This window comes from Xenopus laevis, chromosome 1L, assembly GCF_017654675.1.
Source record: "Xenopus laevis strain J_2021 chromosome 1L, Xenopus_laevis_v10.1, whole genome shotgun sequence".
NCBI lineage: Eukaryota > Metazoa > Chordata > Amphibia > Anura > Pipidae > Xenopus > Xenopus laevis.
Window position 1 is genome coordinate 91,047,131 of NC_054371.1, and position 25,040 is coordinate 91,072,170.

The following is a 25,040-nucleotide window of genomic DNA, read 5'->3' on the forward strand; positions in this document are numbered from 1 at the left end:
ATTTGAAAAAACTTCGAATTTCGAAGGTCGAATTTTTTTGAAGTACTATCTCTTTAAAACTTCGACCATTCGCCACCTAAGAGCTGCCGAAGATCTGTTTTAGCCTATGGGGGACCTGCTGGAACCTGTATGGAGGCAACTGGGGGAGTTTGGGAGATCGAAGGTTGAAGTTAATAAACTTCGATCGAAGTACGGTAGTACGATTCGAAGTGGGCCTAATTCGCCAAAAAATTTGACCACCATGCGGTTGGTCTTTTTGAATTTGAAGTTCGAAGTTTTTTTTAACTTCGACCTTTGATAAATATGCCCCTTAATGTGTGTCAATGTGTGTTAGGTGTAGGTGGAAAATCATGGTCCTCGGCCTAAGATTCTTATGAGGAGAGTAGTAGAGGTAACAAGGTGAATTAAAAGTAACTAGCATTTTGCTTCTTGGCAAAACAGTCATGTTCACTCCCCATAGGTAAGACTGGTAAATAGTGCACTAAATAAGGTTTCCACATAATTCCAGTCAGTGCCTTTAATGCACACCCTAAAGTATAGTCTATTTTTTTACATGCAGAAAGGGAGGTGTTTATTTATACAGAGGCTATTCAGTGTGCTGTTGGTAGAATGTAGCTTTAATTTCATTTTTCAATTTTGCCCTGTTTAGAGCAAGATATAATAAAAAAAATCAGATACAGGTACAGGACCTGATATCCAGAATGCTTTCCGTAATTTGGATCTTCATACCTTAAGTCTACTAGAAAATCATGTAAACATTAAATAAACCCAATAGGCTGGATTAATTATATCTTATATATTATTTATATCTTAGCTTGGATTAAGTACAAGGTTCTGTTTTCTGTACAAGGTTCTGCACAAGCCTTGTTCATTGAACAAATGTTGAAATAATGGGTTAATACCCCATTAAGTCAATATTCACCAGTATAGTTACCCTTTTTATGTTATCCAGGTATCAGGAACCCTTGCTTCCATCCAAAGCAGTACAATCAGCTGGATGGAGGTGAGAGGGGTTTGTTGTATTAAATTTGTGTACCACAGTGGAGTTGTTCACACTTGATAAAGAACGGTTAAGCTTGAAACATGTTGTGTTGTTAATAAAGGCACCTTGCAGCAGAATCCCTGTGCTTTTTGGTATTATTACCCATCTACTTGATTTGCGTATTACCCCATTACCTAATGATTAGCTTTTAGTATGTACTAACTAGTAATTAGCTTTTAGTACATATACTTATATTCTGAGACAATTTGCAGTTTGTTTCCACTTTTAATTTGGTGGTTTTTCAGTAATTTAGCTTTTTGTTCAGCAGCAGTTTTAATTTTCAGCAGCTTTGTAGTTACTAGGGTCAAATTTAACCAAGCAACCAGGCAATGGTGTGAATGAGAGACTGGAATATGAATAGGAGAGGGACTGAATTGAAAGATAAATAAAAAGTAACAATAATAATAAAATTGTAACCTCACAGAGCAGTATTTTTTGCTGGGGTCAGTGACCCATTTGTAAACTGGAAGGCAAACAATTCAAAAACTATAAAAAATAATAGAGGCCAATTGCAAATATGCTAGGAATAGGATATTCTATAACATGTCAAAAGTTAAGTGAATGGCAAACCACCCCTTTAATTTGGAATTCTAACCTAAGATTTATTTGAAATGTTGTTAGCCATAAAGTGTTTTTATCTGTTGAATCATACCTGACAGATATGGTAGCTTATTGCTTATGTTGGCCCATAAAGGAACGAAACAGCTTTTCCAAGTGATATCTGGGCAGGGCCAGACTGTAATAACTATTTCGGGCTGTTGATGCAGTTGTCTTCTTGAGTCTGCACAGATGCCTAATTTGATACAATTGCTGGCCCAACAGCTGAGGCCATGATCTGATCCTTTGGCACGTTTGTTTTAAAATGAATTAAACTGTGTATTTGAGTCTGTTAAAAAATATTTTTTAAAGTAGAGACTGCGTAATTGAGTCCAGATGTATACAGGTGTGGTTCTCTTTTATTATTATTGCAGTTGGTTTGATTTAAAAGATTTTGCATTAGTAAGTGAATTTTTCATGAAACTTGATAACGACATGAATGTATGTGGTTTAAATATTTATATATTAACAATATATATATATATACGTATATATATATATATATACATATGTGTATATATATATATATATATATATATATATATATTCACAACAGTTCCGTCAGTCTAATTATTTTTTTTCCTTAGCTGCTGGAATGGGCTTGACCACAAAAAATCCATGAAGTAAGATCAGGAATCAGTTAGTTGTAAGTAGCATTCTAACTTCAGCTTTTTATTCAATTACGAAGCAGTGGTCAGAAGGGGTACATTTTTGGTTGATGACTGAAATGAGCTCATGGGAATATTAAGTTCTTTTTCTTGAGGATTTGTGGTTTCATGTTTCATTCTTTTTCCTTCCCATCTGCAAAGAAAATATTTATAAAACTCTTGAAAGTGAACAAGAATTGATCTGTTCAGTGCTTTCCCCTTTTTCAAATTAAGGAAAATATGTCTGAAGTCAGCAATATGATTTTAATAACATAGGTCAGTAACTGGATTGATATATGTACTGTGCTTAAGACAATATGTTTCTAAGTATTGCCTAGTAGTATCTGCATAGTGAAACTGATTTCTTTTCTGTGTGTACAGTAGCATGTGTCATGTACTGTAATTGTAATGGACCCTCAATCTGAAAGACAAAGTGTTTTAAAGTAATTAAAATATAATGTATTGTTTCACTGCACTGGTACAACTGCTTTCTGTTTGCATCAGAAACACTACTAAACAAGCTGCTATGTAGCCATGGGGGCAGCCATTCAATGCACATCTTTAATAGCAGATAACAGATACATTCTATAGAATTCCATTGTATTCTATTACAGAGCTTACCAGTTATCTGCTAAGTAGCCTGTGCCTTTTTCTCCTTAAACAGCTTGAATGGTTGCTCCCAGGGCTACAAAGCAGCTTCTTTATATAAACGATAGTAGCCTTTCTAAAGCAAACACATAACTTTTACCAATGCAGGTCAACGGTATATTATATTTCTTTTTTTTTTTTTTTTTGAAATATGTTTTTATTGATTTCAAAAGTGTGGGAGGGGTACAGAAAAAAAAATGGAAAAGGGGGAGGAGGGAGGGTCTAAGCCAAAGAATCCATATCATACAGTACAGAAGTATGTAAATGCAATACATCATATCAGGATAGTACAACAAAGTTCTCCCGCGGGAACGGTATATTATATTTCAACTTTTTTGAACCGCTTTTATTTTTTAGTATGGGCATATGTTAAAATAGCAACAGCTTCTGTTGTTAATAACCCTAAATTAATTTCCATTGAAGGCAGCTACAGTATTTGTTGCACTTCCTGTATAATTCATCATACTGAAATAAGAAACTTTTTAAATACAATCAATGAAAAATTCTATACCGTTTCTGAAATAATCAAATTTATCTTCACTAGTCCTCTCTCAGCATCTTTTTCTCCTCATTCTGTCTTCATTCAGGAGTTGAGTGTCAGATGAATGATCCAATATATCTTATAGGGGGCTCCTTTTGCCTAGAAGATGTATTAGAGCTCACTCTATTAAAATCGCCAGAAATCCTGTCTCTCTGCATGCAGAATTTGTGCAAAAGGCAGTTATATTGTTCATTTTAATTTTAAAAAATAATTTTGTTAATTTTAATTGTTGTTCATTTTTAATTCATCTGACACCCAACTGACAGAATGAGAGAAACAGATGTTAAAAGAGGAATAGTTAATATTAAATTTGATTATTTCAGAAACAATGCAGAGTTTTTAATTGATTGTATTTAGAAAGTTTCTTACTTTATTATAAGAAAGCTTATTTTAAATTTTAATTTTCGTTCCCCTTTAATGAAAAGAAGCTTTGCACTCATTTCAAAAGTAAGTGGAACTTATTTACTAACCATGACTAAATCTTATTTAATTAGCCATGGTAACCAATTTATTATTTGGTGCTAAAGTTTTATTTGCAGCTGGCTGAATAAACCTAATCACAGATTGGTCACCATGGGTTGCCCAAGTACAAATTTGCCCAGTGTAAGTAACAGTAGGCGAGTTTTTCTTGTGAACAAAGAATTTCATATTTTCCGAGCCATGCCATAAGTAGTTGTGCTCACATTATTGACCTAGTGCTCACAGATTTAATATCTGATCTCTTTTATGAAGGGATTTGCCCAAATACCGAATTCTCCACAAAACTATTAAATTGGATCCAAACTAGAGTTGCCAGACAAAACCTTGCCAATATGATCCTAAACAGGACCAATCCAAGCTTGTCATGTCATTGCCCCACTGCCTAATGGAATCTACAGAGGAAGCAGACCCTTCAACTTCAGGGGGCCCAGGAGGTTTAAAGGCACTATGAGGCCCTAATTAATGAGTAATTTTAAATATATATTGGTAAAACAGGAGAACCCCTGGATATTTTTGGGGGCCTTTCAATTATTTTGCTGTGCGGCAAAGATTTTGGTTTTGATCAAGTCAGGGCCAAAAATATAATGGGACTGATACAAAAATCGTATGTGTTAAAGGAGTTGTTCATCTTCCAAGCACTTTTTTCAGTTCATTTGTTTTCTGATTGTTCCCGAGAAATAAAGCCTTTTTCAATTACTTTTCATTATTTAGTTTTTACTGTTTTCCAAAATCTAAGCTTAAAATTGTATGTCTCTGTCTGTGATATGAGTCTCCCAGCTCAGTAATTCAGGCGCAGACTCTAAACAGTTACAATTTTGCAACATTTAGTTGATACATTTCTCAGCTGTATTTCTGGAGTATTAGTAACTATTGTATCAATTCCTACAGTTTAAAGGGTCAGCAACCACCCTCCCAGACCTGCTTTAGAAGGTGAAAAATGACACTATTAGTAATGGGCGAATTTGTCCAGCTTCGCTTCGCCCCAAAATTTGCGACAATTTGCGGGCGTCAGAATTGTTAGAAAGTATATATAAAATAACCTCTATTAGAAGAGTTAGAGGAGAGGAGTTAGAGGAGTATGCGGTTATACTTTTAAATGTTTATTTAGATAACTCTAAAATGTTAGAAGATACTCTTACCTTCCATCTAATCCAGGCAGCCAAACAGCGCCGGATTTCATTTCTGGGCACCCCTAGGCCGCGCGGTCCGACCAGGAGGCCGCGCGGTCATAGCGCCCGCCTTCCCAGCGCGCCGGCGGAAAAACGCCAGCGCAGCTGGTGTAGTTGAACGGGGACGCGAACGTCCCCATAATGCTGCTGGGCGGCATGCCGCCCCTATTTTTTTGCCGCCCTAGGCCCGGGCCTATGCGGCCTTGCCGCAAATCCGGGCCTGCAGCCAAATCACTCATACCCAGAAATTGGAAGTCTCAAGAAACCCCCTTATATAATAACTGGATTAGATCTGTTGAGGAGATAAGAGAGCTAGAGGAATTAACTTTTATATGCCATAATAATAGTGCTATGTACTGGAAGGTATGGTCCCCATGGATTAGATATATAGAACTGTTAGATTCATACAAGGAGTAGGAGGCAAGGCTGTGGACCTGAATATGGGAGCATGGATTAACCATCTTTGAAAAATTATGCTAAAACTGACTGTATTAACAGATGGTAATGTAAGGGTGGCCAAGTGTCTGATTAAGCTGTGATATACCAAAGACTATGTGGATGCGAAATGTGATATTACCCCTCCATTTTCTTTTTTCTTTTTTGCATCCTTTTTTTTTTTATTTATGAGAAAATGATAAAATAAAGAATTAAAAAAAAAAAAAAAAAGAATTGATGCTGACGACAATTCCGACACCGGCATAATTTGACGTGCATTAAAGTCAATGGGCGTCCATTAATTGTTACCGGCGTAGAAAAACTGTTGATTTTCACTGCAATTATTCGCTGATGCCGAAACTCGTAAATTCGATGTGAATTTGCGTCTGGCGAATAAATTCGCCCATCACTATACTTTACAATTCGATAATAGAAAACCAGTGACACATAGAAAATAGAAAGTGGTGATTTATCGGAAAAGAACTAGTTGTTTGAATGTGAACTACCCTTTAACTACATAGAACATTTACCATTCAATGTGACACGCCACGCTGTCATCCATTGTGATAAAATCTGATGATGTCAGACAGACTTTCTTCTCATTGAAATACATTGAATAACAGATGTAGATGCATAAACAAAACACACCATCAGGCTTTATCTGATCTGATGACGGCTATGGGGAACAGATTTTGTAGGATCCTGTGCCGTTACGACTATATGAAAAGGAGTGTGTTTTTTCATTAATTGGGTGTTCTATTTTGGGGGTGTGGATAATAAAATGGTCAGGTCCAAAATTTTCAGTGCCGCACTACAAGCAATGTCCCTCTTTACATTTTTTCAAATGCTGGGTGGTATAAAGCAAAAAGGTGATAAGCAAAAGGGTGATTGTTGTTTTATAATATCTGTGCTCACAAGCCAGGATATGGAAGAAATTATGCTTGAACTACATAAACCATTCCTAGATCCTTATCGACCAGATTTTACATGTTTTATTGGCATGTCAAAATCAGTTTGTCTGTAAGGTATTTTGAAGTAATTAAATTACAGAGACTAAATTAATAGTATGTTCCAAGGGCAAAGCCACATGGACAAATTTGTCAGATGATTTTGTAGCCTGCCGCACAGTCAGCTACTGTAAAGAAATAGTATGAGAATTTGTGGAGGCTGACAGTACATTGGTGTTTGTAATTGCAATCAGAAGGTGTCACTCAATTGAATTCTAAAGCTTTGCCCTTTTAAAGATGTTGTACTGGGACACTTGGACATACCATCCATGAACAACCCAGATAAAAACTGATGTGTTTGCTGTATGGTCTTTCTATACCTATTGTGCCACAACTACTGTCTGTTCACCAGAGGTTATCACCAATGCAACTACAGGTGCTAATGTGCTACTTGGGAAGTTCCACACTCTTCCTGCGTACCACTGCAGCCTCATAATTTGGAATTGCCTTAACCTCTGTTTGCTCTAACTTATAGACAAATCTGCCTAAAGCACAATTCAGTATTTATCTCCAGTTAGTAGTTTTCATATAAGAAAATGGCAGTCTGCTTTAAATCGCTACAACCACACTGACAGGACCGCCATCAGAAATCACAGGGCCCCATGCAACAAAATTTCCTGGGCCCCCTGGGCTGCGCCCACCGCACGCCCCACCTACAGGTCCGCCCTCCCCACCCCACAGGTCCGCCCCCCCCACCACATAGTTAAAAAACAAAAACAATATTGGTGGCTAGGGTTCCCACATGTTAATAAAAATAAAAAGATATTTTTTTGTGGCCAGGAACCCCATTAAAAAATATTGGTGGCTAGGACCCCACATGAGAAAAAAATTGATGGCCAAAATTGGTGGCCAGGCCCCCCCCCCACATTATAAGAAAATTGGTGGCCAGGGCCCCTTAAACGTCCATGCCTTCCCAAAGTCAGCAGCTTTCAGAAAGATGTGGGGCCCGGCTAATCAAGTAAGTGTGGCATGGCCCTTACCCTCGGGGCCCCCTACAACGCTCGCCCCTGTCCCCCCCTGATGGCTGCCCTGCACACTGAAATTGGGCAAGCAGTTTGTGTTGCTATTGTACTTGACCCTGCATTTCTCTTTGGCTGTGAGTAATAAAAATGTGTATTCGTTTTTTTTCTTGCCACATGTTAACACGTGATATTCCTGGATTTAGTCCAAAGTTTTCGTTTGACCTGCTCTTTAAACGCCTTTGATCTTCTGCAACTGTTTTGCTTTGCTTTTCTTCCTTTAACAGAATGATGGAGAGCTGAGTTAATACTATAGGGACTGCTTTTGAACAAATACCACATGACCAGTGCTAACTTATTCAGTAGCCTGAATTATTGATCTTATTTAGCTTTGGAACACTGCAAAAGAGACATGTAAGAGTAATGTTGCTTTTCTCTACCTGCTGCAGTCTCCTTTCATACAAAAAAGAGATATAGAAATAATTTGATAACTGTACAAATGAATGACCTAATTGTGCTGTATAGGTCTCGTTGTAATTCCATTCAATGGATGGCTGGTACAGATGCAAATATAGTGTGTATTTAGATCAAGTATGCTCCTATCTATGCACAGGCATATTAAAGGACCAGTAACATAAAAAAATAAAATTGTTTAAAAATAATAAAAATATAACGCAGTGTTGCCCTGCACTAGTAAAACTGCTGTGTTTGCTTCAGCAACACTACTATAGTTTATATAAATAAGCTGCTGTGTAGCCATGGGGGCAACTATTCAAAGGATAAAAGGCTCAAGTTAAACAGCAGATAGCAGATAAGCTCTGTACAACATAATGTTATCTGTTATCCATTAATTATCCTGTGCCATATAGCCGTTTTTCAATTTCCACCATTGCTACTCAGCAGCTTGTTTATATGAACTATAGTAGTGTTAGTGAACCAAACACAACCGTTTTACCAGTGCAGGGCAACACTACATGAAATTTTCATTACTTTAAAACACTTTCAGTTTTTGGTGTTACTGTTCCTTTAAAGGAGAAGGAAAGGTTAAAACTAAGTAAAGTTTATCAGAAAGGTCTATATAAATACACCAGTAAATCCTCAACGTAATGTTGCTCTAAGTCCTCTGTCAAAAGAAACACAGCATTTCTGTCCTTCTATTGTGTACACATGGGCTTTTGTATCAGACTTCCTGCCTTCAGCTTAAACCTCCAGGGCTAGGGCTTGAGCATGCTCAGTTTGCTCCTCTCTCCTCCTTCCTCCCCTCCCTGTTGTAATCTGAACCCAGAGCTATGAGTGAGCAGGGGGAGACTCAGGCAGGAAGTGATGTCACACCAAGTTAATATGGCAACTGATATCCTAAACAAACAGAGAGCTTCTAGAGCTGTTTACTCAGGTATGGTAATGCATCCTGCAGAATAAATATAGTGTTATAGCTATAGTTTTCAGATTAAAAGGGCAGTATATACTTTTTTCAGCTATAGTTTAATAAGTAGGACTTATGCTAAACATAATTTTTGCATATTGCTTTAAATATAAAATATATTTGATTTGTTTTATTTACAAATAACACTCATCATTTCACTAAAATAATATTACATTCAAATAAAAGTCACATTCTACTTCCTTTTCTTCCAAGCACAATAAAATTCATTAATACAATCATTAGTTCACCAAGAAGCCTCTGTGTGATGAACTGCTCTGTATCTAAAAGCTTAACAGGCTACAGCTGGGGCAATAAAGGTATGTAGGGCTTCTTTGCAGACTGCTAATCTGTTTTGACTGTGATCGTAGGTACCAAGAAGTAGCATGAGACTTTATCTTGTTTCAGATTTTGCCATTTTTAGTGCAAGAAATAACAAAAACTATACATATTTCTTTAATAAAATTATAGGCAAAAAGAATCTTCAGCACAAATCCTATTCATTGTACTTAGGTTAAAAAAGTTTGTAATGCTGCTGTAAAATACAAATAGTTTTTTTTTACAGAGCTGTGAAGTTCTCTGAAGTGTTGTATCTGTCGTGGTGCAGGGCCCCTATGTGCATGGGGCCATTTAGGCCCAATCAGCCTAAGGTCAGCCCTATGCGTTTTAGACCAACTGACATTTTGGTAATCAAGTTTAAAATAACTGGTAGAAAGGCTCTGTGGTATGTTTCAATACTTGAGTGAGTTAACAGGCCTGGTCTGAGGTATCAAAGCAAAGCATGTGACCATTGTTCCATGTGTGAGGCTCCCAGGCACTTCTTTTAAACAAGACGAGAATGATTGTTTCATGTGAAAATTCCATTGTCCAATGACCATCATGTGTATTGAGACTCATTTATATGAGCCAAATTGCACAAGTGCACTTACCAATTGTCTCTTTGCGTTCATTTTCTAAACTGTTCAAAATTACTTGCTGGTTGGAAACTTAATTTATTCAATATAGCATGTTAGTAAATTAGCTCCACAGTGAAGGGTGTATACCCTTCAGGAAAAGGGGTAATTTGACCGTTCATTTTACATATGATCCAGATGTTTTTGCACCATATTTGGTGGTCTCTTTATCCAATGAAGGCTATGCGGAAAGATCAAAAAGTGAATTTAACTTTTATAAGGTGGCTTCTTTGCTTGATTTGGATCATTTCATTCTTGATAATTTTGACTTCTGCACATTCTTCATTTTGTCTTCTAGGATATGTTTATACAAGACTTGTTTTTATGCTGTAGCTCTAGTTGTACATAGCTTTTAGCATCTGGCATACAGATGTCTGGACTAACCTTAAACAGAGAGCAGAATCAAAACATGTATAGGGTAGCTACAGTTATCTGACATTAATTTGAAGCAAAGGAATGAGCAAATATAATTTTATGTATATTTATATAAGTATGTATGTGTATGTATGTGTATATATATATATATATATATATATATATATATATATATATATATATATATATATATATATATATATAGTATTAGCCGTAGTAATAAGTAGCACTCATAGGACTTAGCAGGAAAGGTGAAAAAAATGTTTTTAAATTAAAGGCGCCCTCTAAGACGCAACTAACATTTCGGCTGATTCCACAACCTTTCTCAAAGTGCAAGGACATTTTAAATACACATAATGGCGGGAACCAAGCATCACATACGAGGAGGAGTGACATAATCACAGTCTATATACCCACAGACTGCAGAAGAAGCCATAATGCAAAAACGTATAACACAATTTATACAGAAGTGATAATACATTTCTAACTGAAATATGTGCGAGCAACAATCACAATGTAGCAACTTGTAGCCACCAGTGTGCATCATGGTGGGAAGAGAAGAAAATAAGATCGAAACAGTGTGGGCCTATAGGGCCGCGGGGTTCACAAAGTGAGCGGAGAGCAGGAACTGCGAGTGTAACGTACCTGAAAAATTAGTAAAGAGTCAGCAGCGGAATGTAGGGATTGGATAGCCCAGTGTCTGGCAGGGTGCGGGAGTTAAGCTCCCCATAGACGCGACGATTCTTCTTGCTGAACGACCGATTTTAGGGAAGCCATACCAATCCTTCAAAATTATCGTGCGGTTAGTGGGATTCGAACGATCGTACATCTTACGATTTTTCGTCCGACATCTGTCAGGAAATTGATCGGCCAGGTCAAAAAATCTTTGTCGGTCCCAGTGCAATCTATCTATGTTTGCAGGGCCAAGCAGGCAGCTCCCCTTTGTTTTCCTGGCAAATTGGTTTTTTTAGTTGATGGTAAATTCGTACGATCGTACGATCGTTCTGAGAAGATCGTGGTCTCACGATCAGTATCTGATCTTTTAAAAATCTCAACATCTATGGCCAGTTTTAGCCAAAAGGGTCAGATAGTTGCGACTGCAGAGGGTCAAATATGTGCGGTGTGAAAATATTGCTGCTACCACTTAGATGCCAGTGCTAGCTAGCCCCTCCCTATGTGTTTGTCAGTCGCTTGCTCAAAGGAAAGCAATGCAGAGGGTGCAGTTACAGGAGAGACACACATTTTCAGTTAAATCTCAATGGCACTATGGGGCTGGTTTAGTCCTGTGATGCTTGGACCTCGTTAGTATGACAGTGGGGCCACTGACCAGGTTGTTCCAACTATTCCCCTATGCCCCCATAAGGCTCTATTAAAGGATACAAATAAAATATATATAAAAATATTTATACAGTATTTATATATATATATATATATATATGTGTGTGTTCCAAGGAATGACGCACTCCAGGACTTCATAATGAGATCAAGCAAAATGAAGTTTATTTGTCAACGTTTCGGTCAAGACATGACATATATATATATATATATATATATATATATATATATATATATATCTATCTTTGATAGAGCTGGAGCACTCACATACAAAATTGTCAGTTGCTTGGGTGCTGGTTATATAATGATATAAACCAAAAGCAAATAAACTGCACTCACAGGACTTGTATTAGTGCAAAATAGTAGTTTTATTCTGACGTTTCAGCTCCTACACTCGAGCCTTTTTCAGGAAGTGAGCCTTCAAGTGAGGCTCACTTTCCGAAGAAGGCTCGAGTGTAGGAGCCGAAACGTCGGAATAAAACCACTATTCCGACGTTTCGGCTGCTACACTCGAGCCTTCTTCAGCAAGTGAGCCTTCAAGTGAGGCTCACTTTCTGAAGAAGGCTCGAGTGTAGGAGTCGAAACATCAGAATAAAACCACTATTTTGCACTAATACAAGTCCTGTGAGGGAGGTTTAATTGGTTTTGATATATATATATATATATATATATATATATATATATATATATATATATATATATATATATATATATACGCCAAAGTACATATTTTGTGAAAAGTAGTACGCATTTCCAATTTATTTTCAGTGTGCTAATTTAGCATGTTTCTAAGGAAAGTTGAGTCAAGTTAGGCCATGAGTTTAATGTACTGAAATAAAATGTTTTGTTTTTTTTAAAAAAAGGAAGAAAACATTTATTCGGCAGCCTGCCGTGGCTGCTTTTTCACTGACTGCATGCAAAAACAGTGTTCACTCAGAACAGCAACATCGTTAGGCATTAACACATTACCTAACCATCAGGGAATACATATCGCATGCAACAGAACTAGAACTATTGTTGGCTTATTAGCACCAGGGTTTTTCCAATACAAAAGCAGTGTAAATTGATGCTGAATGCAACGAACAAAGACACATCTCTCTACCAGATGATAGGATGAATAATGATGTACATTTATTTTTAAGAGCAAAGCGGCTTTATATTTTTATTTATTTTACACATTTTCTGTTTTTGAGGGTTTCATTTTAAAAATTACGAGAGGATCATGGTAAAGTCTGAGGTTTCCTATAGTTAGCACACTTTTTTCAGAAAGGGGAACCTTAGGAGATTCCAGCATAAGAAACCTTTCTTGCCTAATTAATTCAAATGCAGAAGTAGTTCAGTTTTATCAGGATTTTGCAGGCATGCAAAAGACAACAGAAACCTTTTGCATCCTTTTGGTATTACACACATAAAATAGTGGTTTCTTAAAGAAAATAAACAAGACATTGATCCACACACAGTATTCTGGAGTGTTTAGTTAATTGTTCTAAATGTACCCTAATTAACAAAAACATTTGTAACTGTTTATGCTTTCCAGATAATATGCATGTGTCACTAGCTGAAGCCTTGGAGGTTCGAGGAGGACCACTAGAAGAAGAGGAATTGTGGGCTGTTCTTAACCAAAGTGCTGAGAGTCTCCAAGAACTATTGCGAAGAGGTAATGGGGGTGCATCTGACAGAAACAAAAACACCCAATACACCTTGTATATTCTTAGTTAGAGAGAGTGTATTGTTTATGGACCAAATGTGGGCCACCTTTTAGGATATTTTGCCAAATGTTTGATATGTGCATGCATTGTTCCTACAGAAGCCACTGGGCCCCAAAGTAAAATCATAAAAAATAGTAAAAATGCATACTTTTAGGTTTCTGTGCTGAAACCCACCCATGCCTTTCAAACAGCAGATCTGCCTTTTCTCACATATGCAGAGTGTGCCACTAGCCTTATCCATTCACCTGTGCTGCTTTGGTAAAACCTGCGTATGGAGTGCCAGAGCATAAGTTTGGGAACTTTTGCTTATTCACAGTTCATATAAATTGCTTTTGGCTCATGTGCATCTATTCCTGCATCTCTCTGAATTTCTCTACCTGTGATCCTCTATCTGCATGTGTCAAAACACCCCCATATCACCAATCTTGTGTACATTATGTTAGTTAAAGGAGAACTGTCATGAGATATAGTGTTCTTTCTGTTTTACACAGTAAAGTTAACAATAAAAAAAAACTGTTTTTTCAAAGTTAAACCTATAACATAATGAAACAATGCTAATTTCATGCAGCCAAACACAAACTCAGCATAGTCTGTGACAAGGTGTCATCATAATCAGTTCCCATTATGTTCCTCCTTCCTGACAAAGTCCACCCCCTGGCATGACTTCAGATCTGCATCCCCCTGGAGGAGCCAATCATGCTGATCATCACCCCCCCCCCACACCAAAGATGATGTTATAAAGACACAACCTCTATCAGAAGCCTGACATTCACAATGAATTATGGGGATTGTAGTTCAAATATGACATTCATTCCATTAATATGTTTAACCCTCCCACTCCACAGTTGCTTATAATGGGGATCAGAGAGGAAATATGCCAATGTGAAAGAATGCTATAAACATAGCTATAATCTCAGCCATAAAGCAAGGACAGGCAGAGTGTGGCAATCACACAGGGAGCATAGTATGACAGTGTGTTATGTTTAGTATGTTATGTTCAGTATATTCTTCTTGGGAAACTAAAAATCGCTCTTTTTTGGACATTGGCCCAATCATGTCATTATATCTCGAAATGGATCTCAGTCCCACCCTCAGCACAAAGATTCCTCTCACCTTTATACCCGTTTTATTAAATGCAAATTATAAATCAGCTGGTTTACCTAAGAGTTTGTAGGGAGCCCATACAGCTAGAAATTTAGGAGTTTTGTTTTGGATATGAGCAACCACACTCTTGAAACGCATGTTTGTGACAAGCTTTCTATGGATTTCCATAGTTAAGGGGATGGTTGCTGATCTCCATTTAGCTGCTGTAATACGTGCTGTGGTCAGTATATGGTTGGCTAATTTCTGGTAAGTGCAAGCTATACCTTCCAAGGGTTTTCCCAGTAAATGTGTTATCGGATTTTTTTCTACATCTTTACTAATAACGCAAGTGTTTTGGAAGGGACCAGAACCGGGAGGGTTTCAAACAGATATAGGAATTTGGGAGGATGCTCATCTTTAATGCCGATATATGGCCAAACCAAGAGATTGGGAGTCTATCCATTTCTGGAGCAGCTGTTTAGTTTTTTGTATCAGTGGTTGGAAGTTCCTTTTAAACAGGTCTCTATATAAAGGTGTTATCCTTGTCCCTAGGTAGGTAAGAAAGTCTGTTTTCTATTTTCTGTTTTCTGTTTTCCATCTATATCGAAAATTCGATCTATAAAAATTTAGAGAAATGTCCTTAATACATAGTGGGAGAGCCTCTGATTTTTCCCAATTAATTTTATATCCAGAGAATTGACTATACATATCTATTGCCTTATGCAGAGATGGTAGAGAAATATGGGGATTTGCAAGGAATAATAAAACATTGTCTGCAAACAATGCTATTTTGTTTTCTGTATTGCTACCTCAATTCCCTTAATATCAGGATGGTTCCTAATATAAGCTGCCAAGGGCTCTATAGCATATAAAAGAGGCGACAAGGGGCAACCTTGCCTTGTTCCATTGCTAATCTTTATAGTTTTCCCTATTGCCCCTGGAAGCTTAAGTTGTGTCGTGGAAGTGCTATATAAAGCCCTTCGTGCGGTGACAAATGAACCTTTAAATCCCAAGTGGGCTAATAAAGTGAATAAAAAAGGCCAGCTAAGCCAATCAAAGGCCTTCTCAGAGTCAAACCCTAGGAGTAAGGCCGGCTTGCCTCGCCTATGGATTGCTTCCAGTAAAGCAATGGTCTGCCTAGGGTTGTCACCCGCTTGCCTCCCTTTAATAAAGCCAACCTGATCTGGGTGGATTAGGGCCGGGGCTAGGTTAGCTAGCCTATTTGCTAGGCTCTTGGTGAACAATTTTAGATCTGAATTAAGCAGAGCTATAGGTCTATAGCTACTGCAAAGGGATGGATCTTTCCCTTCCTTATGTAGAAGGGTGAGATATGATGCAAGCATAGAGGGCAGAATGGGGGTTCCTGTCAAGAATTTATTGAAAAGGGTGGTTAAGTGTGGTAGTAAAATGTCCTGAAAGGATTTCAAATATATAAAGGGAAATCCATCCGGTCCCGGGTCTTCCCATTTGGGAGAGATTTCAAGGTAGCTAAAATTTCTTCGGGTGCTATTTCTGCATTAAGGAGCTCTAGGTCTTCAGGGCATAATTTAGTCATATCTGCTGCATGTAAAAAGTTTAGGAGTGAGATCAACGGGGTAGTTGTTCAATGAACTGGGTCATCTGCCAAATTATACAATTTACTATAATATTGGCGAAAGTGCTCTGCTATCTCGTCTGGATTATGAGTACATAAACCCTGTGGAGACTTTATTTTAGTTATAGTTGACTGAGATTTCCGTTCCCTTAGTTTATTTGCTAAAAGGGTTAAGGGCTTATCACCTTGTTCATAATAAGTTTGTCGAGACCATTGTATGGTTTTATCCACTTATTTAAGCCTATAATTATGCAGTTCTTGCTTAGCTTGTGTGAGCTTTCGCCAAGTCTCTGGATTATTAGATAGTTAATGTTGGCGTTGTGAATTTTCTAGAGCATCTGTACGTTTTGTTAACATATTTATATGGTGTTTTTTCCTTCTGGAGGTGATAGCTATCAACATTCCTCTAATTGTTGTCTTATGGGCTTCCCATAAGATCGGAACTGAAGGGGCCGTTGGAGCATTTAGGGAAAAATATTCTTTGAGAGCCTCTTTAATTTGCATTTTTGTTTGTGGGTCTGTTAGGATAGCTTCATTCATTCTCCAGTGGGTTGGTCTATGTGGTAGGGGGCTGAATGTGATATTCAATTGTACAGGAGCATGATCTGATCACGAGATCGGCAATATTTTGGTTGAAAAATTTCCTTTAAGGCAATGGTGAGAAAGGAAAAAGTAATCAAGTCGTGCATAAACTTGGTGTGGGTTAGAGTAGAAAGTGAATTGGCTATCTCTAGGATGATTAATGCATCTTGTAAAATACTGTATGTTGTGTCATTAGTTGTCTAATGGAGCGTTGAATGGAGGATTTATCCCTTGAGGGATGAGATCTGTCTTTGTCTTGAGAAAAAATTTAATCAAAATAACCTCCCATAATTGTGTGCTGTGTTAGAAGACTCTGTGTTTCTCCAGAATTTGCTTCAGAAAGCTCACCTGATTCCTATTTGGTGCATAAACGTTAATAAGGGATACAGATGTTCCAGCTAAAGTTCCTTTAAAAATTAGGTAATGGTTCTTATGATCTCTATATGACTCCAGTATTTGAAGGGGACATTGTTTATGTATTAACACCACCACTCCTGCTTTCTTATGTGGTTCTGAAGCATAAAATGCTATGGCATAATATTTAGATGATAAACGCGATATCTATCCCTTGGGTTTTTAAATCCTTAAATAACATGAGCCTTTTAGCGATAGCATTTAGCCCCTTGGCATTAATAGACAGTAAACGCACCATTTCTAACAACCTTCATTAAAGCAATAAAAATCAGGCTGAAAACCAGATCCCTGCTATGGGATCCTTCTAGATTGGGTACAATGATTATGATAAGTGGTTCCCAAGATACATCACTTACACGGCAATAAAAGTATGGTAGGTAGAGTTTCAACCTTAAACAATTTAACATATTTAAGCACACAACACGAATAAAAAAGGAACAAACATCCCTTCTGGGATACTGGTCTTATGACTTAAATGGTACCTCCGTTTAGTAGTATGTCCAGGTGATATTTGGATTTCCTGACTGCCTTGTGGGGGGGAAAGGTGATCAATCCAGGCCAGGAATGTCTAAATACACAATACAAGTCAAGATGAGTTCCTCCTTCAGGACCCTATAAACAAACATAGGGAGACAATGGGGGAGACAGGAGCAAGAAGGAGAGAAAAAAGAAGAAGAGGAGGCTTCCTCCTCCAGTAAGTTGACTCCATCAAGTAGTTGGTGGCGCTCGATCCTTCTCTGAAGGCAGTTGTCAATGTGGGCTCTGTCCTGGTAAAGTTGGCGACTGTGCTGTAGATCGACCTTTGGTCCATAGCGGGTTGTAGTCCCTGCCCTCTGCGGTTCTCTGGACGGTTTGCATAGTCCCATCGCAGTAAGAAAGTTCTTGCCATCTCTGGGGTCTTGTAGAATATGTTGTCTGCCCCCTTTGTTAATTATTTGACGGAATGGGAAGTCCCATCTATGTTGGGGATAAGTCCGTATAAATAGATATTTTCACATTTTGACAAATTATTTCTTGAAGCTGACGACTCTTGGTCAAAATGTCCTCTATAGTCTCATAATAGTGGAAACCTACTACCATAACTAGTGGTGGCTTGGCAGCAGGTGGTTTAGCTGCGAGAGTGCGGTGTGCCCTGTCCATGCGATAGGATTCTTCCAGTAGATCTGGGCACAGTTGGTTAAAGAGAACTTTTAGGAATTTTTGTAAAGACTGGGGTTCTATATCCTCCGGTATCCCCCTAAATCATAAGTTCTGTCGCCGTGACCTATTTTCTAGGTCTTCACATTGGGTTCTTAATTGGGACAGTTCATCTTGAACAGTAAAATTTTCCTCTTTTATTGTTACATAGCACTGCACCAAATCATCCGTAACCGTTCCATGCGATCCGTGCGTTCCCCCAGGTCATCTATCTCCCCACGTATAGTCTGCACAGATGAAGCTATGGCTTTAGTGATTGTGTTAGTCAGCAAGTTTTGTAGGCCATTTAGCTGTTCAGACAGGACCATCGCTGTTACTGGTGCTGTTTGAGGGTCAGGGGAGTCCGGTGAAAATATTGGGGCTGTTTGAGACTGACCTGGTGAAGTTGCTAGATCATAGCCGCTGACTGAAGAAGGCGGAGAGTGAGATGCGCGCTCTGATTCAGCTTCGGCGCCATCTTGGATAGATGGATAGATAAAGCCCCTGCCTGACAGTACATACACAGACGTGCTTGGTAGACAAACGGTTAATGACCTGGAGGTGGGCATTGAAAGCACCGTTTCTATTTTTACCGGTAATACTAAATTATGTAAAACTGTTTTTTCCATGCAGGATGCTGTCACTTTGCATTTGACTAAATTAGAGTCATTTGACTAAATTAGAAACCTGGGCAGCACACTGGAAAATGAAGTTCAGTCTTATGTGCAACTAATCTGGTAAAAGGGATGGAGGATTAAAATTATGAGGGTATAGTATGTCAAGGTTGGGGTTGTTTTCCCTGAAAAAAAGACGATTGCAAGGGAACATCATTACTCATTAGAGGGCATTATAGACATATAGCGGGGGCTATTTATTCCCATAATAATTGATTGCCCAGAGGACACCCCTTTAGATTGAAGAAACATAACTTATATTTGAAGCAGCATAGGTGGTTCTTCAGGAAAGTGAGAGCAGTGAGGTTGTGGAATGACCCTGCCGGGTGATGTGATGGCAGGTTCTTTTAATACCTTTAAAATTTGGATGATTTCTTGGACAAGCATAACAGCCAAAGTTATTGTGATATTAAAATTGCTATATAAATATTGGTATATATACTTTATTCTATATATATAGGATGGAATGAGTGTGTAAATGTATATATGTGCACTGGGGTACGTTTTTTTTCCAACCAACTTAATATTTAAGCTCACGTGCTACATCAAGGCCCCTAATATAATGTGAGTCCTACACTGCCTACTGTGAATTAGTGCATTTAAAAACATGTAAAACCATTAAACCATTCAACGCCTCTTAACACCTCAAATTTAAAGAAAAAAAAGAAGGGATTCAAACAGGCTGTTTTTGAGCCTTGTCTGTTATTTTCTCTGTTGCCCTATTCCAACTGTAATGGTTACCCCAATGGTTACACTGCTGCTTACTTTTAGAATCTATATTTTGTCTTTGAAGCAAACACAAAGGGGCCGATTCACTAAGCTCGAGTGAAGGATTCGAATGAAAAAAATTCGAATTTCAAAGTATTTTTTGGGTACTTCGACCATCGAATTGGTTAAATTCGTTCGAATTCGAACGAAATCGAACGAATCGAAGTAAAAATCGTTCGACTATTCGACCATTCGATAGTCGAAGTACTTTCCCTTTAAAAAAAACTTCGACCCCCTACTTCGGCAGCTAAAAGCTACCGAAGTCAATGTTAGCCTATGGGGAAGGTCCCCATAGGTTTGCTAACCTTTTTTTGATCGAAGGATTTTCCTTCGATCGTTGGTTTAAAATCGTTCGAATCGTTCGATTCGAAGGATTTAATCGTTCGATCGAACGAAAAATCCTTCGATCGTTCGATCGAACGTTTAGCGCTAAATCCTTCGACTTCGATATTCGAAGTCGAAGGATTTCAATTCGAGGGTCGAATTTCGAAGTATTTTTTACTTCGAAATTCGACCCTTAGTGAATCTGCCCCATAGTTTATATTAGTGTTGTTCATATGTTCTTTTAAACTAGTCAAGCTAAAATATTACATTTTGCTATCTTTTTATTCAAAGACAAAAAACTTGCTCCTCATTCTATAATATTTAACCACACCCTGTGCTGTAAGACATTAATTTCATTAGTAAAACTTCTCACTCCCTAAACCACATGATTGCAATACAAGAGTAGAGTGCATGCCTTTTGTATTTGATATCTAGGCAAATCTATTGCAAGTGCAGAATTTCATCAAGCCAAACCCAGACTGGTCATATAACTTTATGTAATTACAGGCAATAATTATTTTGTTGTCTTGACACTGAATTATTGAGGCATGTTACAGCTTGTTCTTCATTAATATGAATAGTACTTATATTTCACAATAGTCTATTTTTTATATTTGGTGTCATTTTACAGATCAGAATTTTACCTGAAGATGTTTCCTTGTTTGTGTGTGTTGGCTTAATGAGAAGTAATTCCCTCACATATACATAGTAACATAGTAAGTAAGGTTGAAAAAAGACACAAGTCCATCAAGTTAAACCTTTTTTTTTTTTTTTTAATCTGCCTAACTGCCAGTTGATCCAGAGGAAGGCAAAAAAACACATCTAAAGCCTCTCCAATTTGCCTCAGAGGGGGAAAAAAATCCTTACTGACTCCAAAATAGCAATCGGACTAGTTCCTGGATCAACTTGTACTATGAGCTATCTCCCATAACCCTGTATTCCCTTACTTGCTAAAAAGCTATCCAACCCCTTCTTAAAGCTATCTAATGTATCAGCCTGTACAACTAATTCAGGGAGAGAATTCCACATCTTCACAGCTCTCACTGTGTGACAATGTGTCAGCTGGAAAGACTGGTAAATAAAGGATTAGAGAGATGATTATACGATCCCCTTATATTTATACATAGTTATCACATCACCCCTTAAGCGCCTCTTCTCCAGCATGAACATCCCCAATTTGGCCAGTCTTTCCTCATAGCTAAGATTTTCTATACCTTTCACCAGCTTAGTTGCCCTTCTCTGTACCCTCTCTAATACAATAATGTCCTGTTTGAGTGACGGAGACCAAAACTGTACACATATTCTAGATGGGGCCTTACAAGTGCTCTATACAGTGGAAGAATGACCCCCTCCTCCCGTGACTCTATGCCCCTTTTAATACAGATCAAGACCTTATTTGCCCTTAATGCTGCTGACTGGCATTGCTTGCTACAGCCAAGTTTATCATCTATAAGGACTCCAAAGTTATTTTCCATAATGGATTTGCCTAGTGCAGTCCCATTAAGGGTATAAGTGGCTTGGATATTTTTACTTCCCAGGTGCATGACTTTACATTTATCAACATTGAATCTCATTTGCCATTTAGCTGCCCAGATTGCCAGTTTGTCAAGATCGTGTTGCAAGGATGCCACATCCTGGATGGAATTAATTGGGCTGGATAGTTTTGTGTCATCTGCAAACACTGATACATTACTTACAACACCCTCTCACTTTTAATAAACAAGTTAAATAAAAGTGGACCCAATACCAAGACCTGGGGGACCCCACTAAGAACCTTACTCCAAGTAGAGAATGTACCATTAACAACCACCCTCTGTACCCGATCCTGTAGCCAGTTTCCTATCCATGTGCAAACAACAGACCTTAGTTTAGAAAGCAGTCGTTTGTGGGGCACAATATCAAACGCTTTGGCAAAATCCAAATAGATCACATCTACTGCCCCCCCACTGTCCAGCATCTTACTTACCTCATCATAAAAAGCAATCAAATTTGTCTGACATGACCTATCTTTTATATATTTGTATACACACTTGAGGGCACATTTACTTAGCTCGAGAGAAGGATTAGAAGGAAAAATACTTCGAATTTCAAAGTATTTTTTTGGCTACTTCGAACATCAAATTGGCTACTTCGACCTTCGACTACGAAAATCGTTTAATTATTCGACCATTCGATAGTCGAAGTACTGTCTCTTTAAAAAAGACTTCTACCACCTACTTCGCCACCTAAAACCTACCGAGCACCAATGTTAGCCTATGGGGAAGGTCCCCATAGGCTTTCTAGGCAATTTGGGATCGAAGGAAAATCGTTCGATCGATGAATTAAAATCCTTCGATATTAATTAACTCTCGATATTCGACCCATAGTAAATGTGCCCCTTGAACTAGAATAAATAAATGTTTTTTGTTTTGGTGCAAACATGTGAGACACAAAGCATAAGTGAATGAGGAAAACAGGATAATGCATTCCCCATTGAACCTAAAAGCATTTTGAATAGTATCCTCAACTTTTTAAAAACATTTATTCAAGTTCTTGGTCTCAGTAACATAGCCAGTTTACAGTTTCCGCTGATATAACTAGTACACTGTAAACATTTAAATATGTAGTACCTATAAAACTATTCATACACATAGTATCTGCAGGTTTAACACTGGATTTAATGTTGTTTCTTTTGACACTGAATAACAGAAATAAACAATTTCTTATGTCAAAGTGAAAACATAGCTGTGTAATTTAAATTACAGTTAAAACCCAATTTTACCTTCTCTGAATTTTCTTCTTTTTTTACAGTACCTTCATGTTTCATGCATTTTATTTGAAGCATATCCCTTGTTTTTAAGTCGGTTTTCCCACATTTACTGTATAATAGAATATGAGTTTACTTGGGGAGGCATATTTATCAAAGGTTGCAATTCTCTCATTCCCCTTTCTCCTCATGGTCTATAAATGTGTATCCTGTACATGGGCATGGTCATCAAGTCCTGATTCTTGCACATAAACAAAATTTTGGCATGATGCAAAGCTTGCCTTAATAACAATGTCTACAAAATTGCCCCTGCCTGCTTGCTGTGATTGTTTATTCTGAGACTGAAGGAAACAAGGTTTACAGGTATATAATTTATCTAGTGTACGTAAAGGTTATTTTGCCTGACTAGCACAAAAATACAAAATAATTTGGTATTATTTCTTAGGGTTTCAGGTTCTCTTTAAGGATTGAGCTCATACTGAAAACATATCCTGATATGGAATTCCTTTTTCTGGAAACCTGTTATCCAGAAAGATCCAAATTATGGGAGGCCATCTACCAGAGTCTATTTTAAGAAAATAATTCTAATTTTTAAAAATGATTTCCTTCTCTGTATTAATATAACAGTAGCTTGTACTTGATCCCTACTAATGTATCATAAATCAACGCTGGTGGCAGCACAATCCTGTTCTGTTTATTTAATGGTTATTAGTAACCTTAAAGGAGAAGGAAAGGTAATTTTTAAACCTATGTTTAAATGTTGCTTGAGTGCTCCCCTCCTGAACCGCATTACTTTCGCTGCCCAATTCGTTCTCCTTCACTCACACCGTCCTGTTGAAGTTTCTGCCTTTTCTAAACTTTGCAGCCGCCATTTTAGCAGAGTGTGCGTCACGTCCTGTGTATCCCTGCCTGAACTGCGCATGCGCTGAATTTAGTCAAACGATGACGTTGCCTTGTACCTCTTGACTGCAGTATCGCCGCTCGAATGGGGGAAGATAAGGATATTGTACGCATGCGCAGGGCTTGCCAAATTTTTACTGCGCATGTGCAAGCCCTATTAGAACAGATTTGGATAGCAACAGATACGGATTTTCTTTTCTATGCACCTTACAAAGATTTTGACAACTGTCTTGGATTACAGAAAGAGGGGAAAACGTATAGAGCAAGGAATCCTGTAAGTATCTCTCCATTTTGTGGGCAATCTATACAACTTTATTTGTATTTTACCTTTCCTTCTCCTTTAAAGTATGGAGATTCAAAGATCCCTTATCTAGAAAACTCTGAAATTCCAAACATTCTGGTTGATACATCTCATACCTGTATAAATGCACATTATATTCTATGTGTATTTGCAGTAGTGTACTGGATTTTTTTTTCCACCTCTCTCTTCTAACTTGAGTGTAGTATAGAAGCACACTAAGGGGGTTTTAAATCTTTTACTTTATTTTGAAATAATTTATTATGAAAAACTAATTTATTTTGAAAACTATTTATTATGAAATAATACAGTTCTCTGCAGTTCTCTGCAGGGGTAAGACATATCCATTTTATATCTGTAATGTATAGTAGCAATATGGTAATAGAAGGTCACAACGTTTTCTTTATAATTTAAAAACCTTTGTACTGTAATTGCTAAATATTTCTAGCACCACCCTGATTATTGTGTAAGACGAGTTCAAAAAGCCATGATGTAGAATTTTGGTTTGGGTGTGTGAAAGCACAAGAGGTATAAACACACCTTAAGTTTAAAAACAATCATATAGTGCTTTAGTAAAATAGGATTTCTGAAGGGAAAAAACATGAAAAAAATAAGGTGTAATGCTTGATAATAAAACATCCAAAAAAAAAACAAATATATATGTGAAAAGTTGTGCTTACCATTACATTTTAAACAATAAGATAGGGTGCATTGAATCTGTGACCACAAAATTCATATAGACAAAGGCAAAAGTTCCTCTGCACTCAACCCATTATCAATATATTAAGGCATTTTGTGCATTAAGCTACAAAAAATGCCCTCTCCTTTAACAAAACCAGGATTGTTTGTCCATATATTGCATTATATTTAAGATGGCCAAACCTACACTCAATTTCATCTGATTCATTAAAGGAGAAGGAATAGCATTTTACAATTGGGGTGCCAAAAGTTAGGCACCCCCAAGTGACTATTTTTACTTACCTGACACCCCGGGCTGGTGCTCCGATCAGCAGAAAACCACACTGGCCCGGGGTTTTTCTAGCGAGCACCACCGCGGAGAGATCCTCTTCTTGCTTAATCAGTTTTCAAATTTCCTGGGGCAGACGCATGCGAAGTAGAGTGAAATAGCCGGCTTTTGCATTAAAGTCAGACTTTCCGCTCTAC

General features: G+C 37.7%; 1 protein-coding gene across 8 annotated transcripts in view; it reads left to right on the forward strand.

Moving 5' to 3' along the window:
• Nucleotides 1-25,040, forward strand: part of ptpn13.L (protein tyrosine phosphatase non-receptor type 13 L homeolog) — a 147,068-nt gene that overhangs the window by 14,763 nt on the left and 107,265 nt on the right. For 7 of the 8 annotated variants that reach the window (XM_018253180.2, XM_018253154.2, XM_018253198.2 and 4 more), the window contains exon 2: nt 13,146-13,265. In XM_018253180.2, the coding sequence (XP_018108669.1) occupies nt 13,151-13,265 (115 nt within the window). In that variant the 5' untranslated portion in view covers nt 13,146-13,150. Of the gene's footprint in view, nt 1-2,226; nt 2,286-13,145; nt 13,266-25,040 lie in introns of all 8 variants that reach the window. The other variant, XM_018253163.2, reaches the window with a different exon arrangement.